The sequence below is a fragment of the Podarcis liolepis genome (assembly GCF_965112155.1).
Source record: "Podarcis liolepis genome assembly, chromosome: 13".
In the NCBI taxonomy this organism is placed as follows: domain Eukaryota; kingdom Metazoa; phylum Chordata; class Lepidosauria; order Squamata; family Lacertidae; genus Podarcis; species Podarcis liolepis.
Window position 1 is genome coordinate 14,234,213 of NC_139573.1, and position 6,548 is coordinate 14,240,760.

Genomic DNA, 6,548 nt, shown 5'->3' on the forward strand with positions numbered 1-6,548 from the left:
CACACAATGGGCTTATTGGGATAGGACAGAATAAATACAAGCATCGGAGGAATTAGCCCATGCAAAACGACCTGGCAGCTGTGACAGAGACTGGGGATTTGGAAGGTTGCTAGGGTCACTGGGTGTGATGCCACAGGAAGAGGGGGGCGGCTTTGGCATAAGGCCTAGAATAGTAGGAGGTGAGGGGAGGCAGAAAGATCTGTGCTGGCTGGCTGAAATCTTTTTGTGAGAGATTCCTTGGATTCCAGTGCTGAACTGCTCTTGGGGTTTATTAGGGGCTTGTTATATGGACTCCCTCCAACTAAATTCCTGTGTAAATATGTGAATAAATCATGTTTTTTAAAGTTTTGGCAGCATCCGTCATGTCTTCAGTTCTTAAAAGGAGGTTGAGGGCCAAGCAGATCCCAGCAGCCAAGGTCCCCCAGAGTCAGTGGGTTTAGGAGGTAGGGAGGTTGCTTGCCTTTGTTTAGCTGATGGGTAGGCAAACTAAGGCCTGGGGGCCGCATCCGGCCCAATCGCCTTCTCAATCCGGCCCGCAAGATGGTCCGGGAATCAGCCCGTTTTTACATGAGTAGAATGTGTCCTTCACATCCATCAGGATGTGTACTTATATACGGTAATAATGAAGTAAATGAAAATCAACATACAGACACTCCCACTTATTAGCCTTAGGAAGCCGGTTTTCCTTTGCTCCTCAGACAAACCTAACTTACAGAGGTGTTGTGGGGAGAAAACAGAGTTGGGGATCTTCCTGGACAATGGAAGCTTAGATCAAAACTATGTTCTGCACATCCCAATCCCAAAGTGGGGAGAGACTCCTGTGATTCCTGTGCTTACCCAGGATTCAGTTTCCTTGGACTGAGGGGTACTGAACACTGTGGTGTACTGTATATACAACCTTAGCATAGGATGGGGGAACACAAAACATTAACACTCCAAGAGATCTTGCTCCCCCATTGAGTTTACTTGGAAGCCCCCAATTCAGCTTTGTGTCCTGCACAGAGCAAGACAGAGAATGAGAGAGAGACAGAGAGATCCACTTCTTCAGTGCCATTCATAATCTTGTAAACTTCCAAAATGTCCATTTTTTTATTACTGAATTCAAAAGTCACAAACATGTTAGACCTTTGTTACAAAATTATCAAATAACTGTGTCGTTTAGTGGCAGATCAGCCCACCATTCATCATTTGTGAGAAGGGATTGTGGAGAGAGTCGGAGAGACCCAAGGATCTATGCCTTAGTCTAAGGTTTTTATTTCAACAATAACAATACAAGATAAATAAAGTTCCAACTCTACGATTCTATGGTTCTTTTTAATAAGTTTGAATTTTAAAATTACCTTCTTAATTACTCATGGACACTGAAGCAAACACACTGGTCTGGCCATGGAAATCCCTCTCGAGATTAGATTAGGTAAGTCATGTTGGTCAACATCTAAATAGCAATACTTTCGCAAACCCCAAATGTTTGTATTGTTCTTACAGCAACTCCTTACTGATTTTATGACAAACCAACTTTAAGCAAGCATTTTCTAATTTGACCTTCTGGGTGTTGACATCAAAAGAGCCTTGCTGGATCCAGACCAAAGGTCAATTTAGAGTTGTGTCCACAATGGTCAGCTGGATGCTGCCTGGAAGCCCCCAAACAATAAGGTGGCAATATAAGGTTTACATGATGACCACCATAAAACAATTAAATTGTTCATCCAGTAAATCTCTCAGGGACAAGCAACAGAAGATGCAAAATAAGTCAATTTTTTAGTTGCTTTATCTTGCCCAGGGCAACACTCACAGTAGTTTATCCATACCCGTATTAGATTATTTCATATTCATTTCTCCATGGCCTCCTAGGTCTCTTCCAAATCATCAGATTCAAATAGCATTTCTGTTGTCCATTGCAAAAAGTCCTCCTTTTTGTTCAACATCAGTTTGAACCTAATAAAAGTCGCTGAAAGTTCTACAGCACTGGTACATGCATCCATTCAAACTTAATACAATTAATGGCAAGATTACTTCGTTATGTCCCCCAATATCCTCTATGTGAGATGAGGGGTTGAGAACTAAGTACAGTGGTACCTCGGGTTAAGAACTTAATTTGTTCTGTAGGTCTGTTCTTAACCTGAAACTGTTCTTAACCTGAAGCACCACTTCCCGCTAATGGGGCTTCCCTCTGCCGCCACACCACTACTGCGCGATTTCTGTTCTCATCCTGAAGCAAAGTTCTTAACCCAAGGTACTATTTCTGGGTTAGCGGAGTCTGTAACCTGAAGCGTCTGTAACCTGAAGTGTCTCTAACCCGAGGTACCACTGTATTCCAAATTTGGCCACAGCATATATGTGTAATAATGTGGTCAAGTATTATTATTATTTATTAAAATTCTGTATCACCCTTCATCCTAAGATTACAGGACAGTTCACTTTATAAAAAACAAAAAACAAACATGATATACCAACAAACAAAACAATACCCACCCCATTTTAAAAGGCTACAGATTGTTTAATTAGCCAATGATTTGGGAGCAGAGGACTTAATTCAGATCTCTTTTATGCATGGATTTTACAGACCTGGGATTCAACCCTTATGGAAAAACTAACTGCAGTACAACAAGAATATCGTACCGAGGGGGGAGGAATCTTCTTTTCTTACGAAATGGTTTGATTTTATTGAATATGCACAATCCACTGAACATGCTTTCTCTCCACCAGCATCACATGGAATATCATGGAATGATTCATTTGTTTGACCACAACACTAGAAAATGGTATATATTCTAAGTTCCGCTAATGCTATATTTTTGTTCCTGGAAGACTCTGCACTCTGAGAAGGGGAGTGGGAGGGTTTTCTTGTGACTGGTATCTTCGTTTATCATCTGAAAAGAATCAATAAATGTGTCCTTTAGTTCCAATGTAGGTGGAGCGGTGTGTAGTTTCTCATTAACCCATAGCCTCTTCTATCCTATATAAACAGCAACTGTTCATACATGTCCCTCATTCTCCACCAAGAGAAGCAATTGCCACCTACTACAAAACTTTCTGTGTGAATACCACGAATACCGGTAAGTCTTGGAGGGATACTGGGCAGGAGCGGAGAGAAACTACTTTAGAATTTGGGGCATAAGGGAGAGAGTACTTTTTTGTGGACCTGTACTCTAACTACCTCTTTATAATAATAAAGAATATAATCATAAACTCTAAGGTTCAGCAATAATAATACAGGTTAAATGAAGGTTCAGCAATAATAGTAAGGTTCAGCAATAATAGTACAGGTTAAATGAAGTTCCTTTTAATAATCCAACAACCAGTCTACTAAAACAGACCATGTATTCTAGCAAAAAACCTTGAATCTAAAAATGACATTAATGCATATTCAAGCAGAATCTCTCTCTGCACAGCTGAAGCAAAATCCCAGGGGGTTCCAGGTGGTGCTTCTTTGTCGACATGTAGTTTAACTGCTTTTTTATAATTATTGAGTGCCAATGATATTCCCTGTGTGATATTGAAGTGACATGGAGCCTTCCCCAAGGGCGGAGGAAGGGGGCGCCCCCCCCCCCCGGGTGCCATCTCTGAGGAAGTGTGACAGGAGTGTTCGCCATGGAGTGTTTCTGAATAGCAATGAGTAGGGCTTCATGAGTCACCAAGAGACAATGGCTATCTCAATGCTTTGTGATAATTTATTTCATAAGGGAGTTTTGCATTGTGTGGAAATGTATGTTCTTTTGCCTATCACTGACTCTGCTGTCAGGTTATTTTAATAGGACCTCTTGAGCTCTAGAGTTATGGCACCAGAAGAGGGAGAGTGGAATAGCCACTTCTTTAGTGTCATGCATAATGTTATAAACTTCTGTTATGCCCCTATTTTTATATTCCTGAATCAAAAACACCCAAATGGTGGGGTTTAGTGGCTGATCAGACTACCAACCCTTCTTGTGTAGGGTGAGGAAGAGATTCCTGAATCAATAAAGAATTGGGAAATCTCTTCTCTTCCCCCACAGCCCCCATAGATGTATACTTCCATCCTTCCTAGCTCTGAACCTCAACAGTCTGGTACTATAATACTATTGCTGCAGTTCCTGTACTGAGGTTGAGGGTAGGCAAGTAAGTTTATCTGCCCCTTCCAGTGCTGTATGGGTGAAACGATGGTGTCAGTTTATGCACACAATGAGATTTTGCTCCTCTTTCCAAAATATTCTGAGCTGTTAGGCAGTCTCCTCCCATCACAGCTGAGATAGGAAATTAATTAGAACAGCAGTTACCAGCATGGCACTCATGAGTGCCTGGGTGCCCTCGTATGGTGCCCACAAAAGGTCTCGGTAAATATGCCCTCAAAATCAACTGGCTCAGCCTCTCCATTTAATGGGGCTTCAGTATTGAATGCCCACTCTCTCATATGTTCTGAACAAGGAAGAGGTGCAAAGAGCTTCTCTTTGTGAGCAAGCACAGCAGTGATGGATATAGGTGTTTTAGCAACACTGAGCCTTCAAACAAGCATTGATTTTCTGCAAAATCTGGATCTTTCATTTTCCAAACAGCCATTCCCTAAAATCACAAGGCAAACTGCTTTTAAAAGTGATCAGCCTGTTAAACGCAATTTATATTCCTTGGAAGGGGTGGGTGGGTCTCCTATCAAATGGAGAGAGAAATAGATAGAGAAATATGTCTTCACAAGCAGAAGATGTTTGGTTCGTCTTTCAAAGCACCTCACAATTAATTAGTAATAATTTACCTTTGGCATCATATTTGGCACTGGCAGGTATAACAGTCTCATAAGCAATGAGACTGTTTCCCAAGAGGTCTGCAAATTCTGTTAATTCTTTCATTATCAAAAATTATATACTAATAAAGTAATTACAAAGAGTAAATGAATGATCAATTTGTGAAATCTTACTGAATACACTGCTTTCTTTTCCTAGAATCAAGCACCATGCCAGAGATAGTCCCTAAGAACAAAGCCCCAGGGGTTGATTTCTGTGGGGTAGATAAATATTACTACATTGTCCGCTCAGACCTGGGCTGCTACATGCGGTCCACCAATTTCCACGAGGGCAGAGACCTCGAAGTGTTTAGCCTGCACAGTTCCTGCCAGGGAGGAGAACACTACTTAGCCCATGAGGATGACCTATTCTACATCATCAAAGGAGACAACTATCGCCGTGTCAGCAACATGAATGGAGACTTAGGTTCTGTAGTATACAGCCTGCATCCCAACTGCCGCGGAGGGGACCATTACCTCTCAGCCTTTGGATCCTTCTATATCATTTTCCAGAAAAGAGGTGTTTACCGTCGGGTCAGTAATATGCATGAAGATACAGATGCAGTTGAATACACACTTCACCCAGCTTGCAAGGATGGTCTCTATTACTGGGGCATCAAGGATTACTATTACTTTGTAAAACCCCATGATGAATGGGGGGTCCAGTACTATAGATGCACCGACTTCCACGGAAATTTGGATGCTGTTACATACTCCTTCCATAGTGATGTTGTGAACATGCTCCCTGGAGGAATGGCTATTACCCGAGGCCCAGCTTATGGTAAGTGGGAAGCTATCAAGACCATCTCCAATGACTCCAACACTCCCATTGTATGGAATAAGAAGATCACTAAGAAAGTGGGATACAACAAGCAGAAGATGAGCAGTGTGGAGCACAACTGGAATATTTCCATGACTGCCTCATATCAGTCAGGTGCACTCACTGAGGCCATTGCCAAGTACCAATTCTCTCTCACTGCTGAGTATGGTGGGAAGAGTGTCAACACAGAGCAGGAAGACTGGAATGAAGCCACTGAGATCGAAGAAGCTATTAATTTGACCCTGCAGCCCAAGGAGAAGATGTACATATGGCAATATCAGCTGGGTTTGGGCAAGGAAACGGTCTTGTTCTGCCGTGATATGAAATTTACGAATGATTCTACTCCATCTACAGATATTCCTTTGCCACCTTCCAATAAGTGAAAAGAAAAGTGTTAGGCCAAAAGGCATCTTCAAAGGCTTCCTTTCTTTTATAACATTTAATTGATTACTATGGGCTAATATTTAGACAATCTAGAGCTCTTGTAATGGGGAGTTAGCTGAGTAGTATATAGACATGCATAAGCTAAACACGAAGTAGATTAATGATTACTATTATATACTCTCATATGGACATACACATCCTGCTAGGCTACAGTTAGAAAAGCATATCCTAGTTTGTGCATGATGCAGGTGATCCAAGCTTAATGCCTTTTAGATAAGCTACTACTTCCCTGGTGCCTATGAATCCCTTTGCCAAATTTGTGCCTTCATCTTAATTTCTACCTGCTGAACTCTGGAATCTGTCCCACTGTTCTACAAATCAAATAAAAAGAATAATCAGTGGTTTAAAAATGTGTTCTGTGTGCTTTTCACACTTGTGTACAAAATGATTTTCAACATATATTTCCCAGAAGACACAAATACCTTCTTCCTTTTCCAGAAGCTTTTTCAGAGGGTATTGAGGAAGTGGGGAGCTCTGTGTACAATTTCATGCTGGTGTGCCGTCAGAGACCCTCACTTTTTTACATCATAGTTG

At 41.5% G+C, this 6,548-nt stretch overlaps 1 protein-coding gene across 1 annotated transcript; it reads left to right on the forward strand.

Moving 5' to 3' along the window:
- The first annotated feature begins 2,908 nt into the window (after positions 1 to 2,908).
- On the forward strand, positions 2,909 to 6,329 carry LOC310691935 (uncharacterized protein). Its single transcript, XM_083472217.1, has 2 exons — positions 2,909 to 3,056; positions 4,911 to 6,329. Exon 2 carries the CDS (start codon positions 4,922 to 4,924, stop codon positions 5,951 to 5,953), a length of 1,032 nt encoding a protein of 343 aa, XP_083328343.1. The 5' UTR covers positions 2,909 to 3,056; positions 4,911 to 4,921; the 3' UTR covers positions 5,954 to 6,329.
- The last annotated feature ends 219 nt before the right edge of the window (positions 6,330 to 6,548 follow it).

Bases quoted from the DNA above. Each gene is read 5' to 3' on its own strand.
- LOC310691935 (XM_083472217.1), top strand. From the start codon at position 4,922: ATGCCAGAGATAGTCCCTAAGAACAAAGCCCCAGGGGTTGATTTCTGT.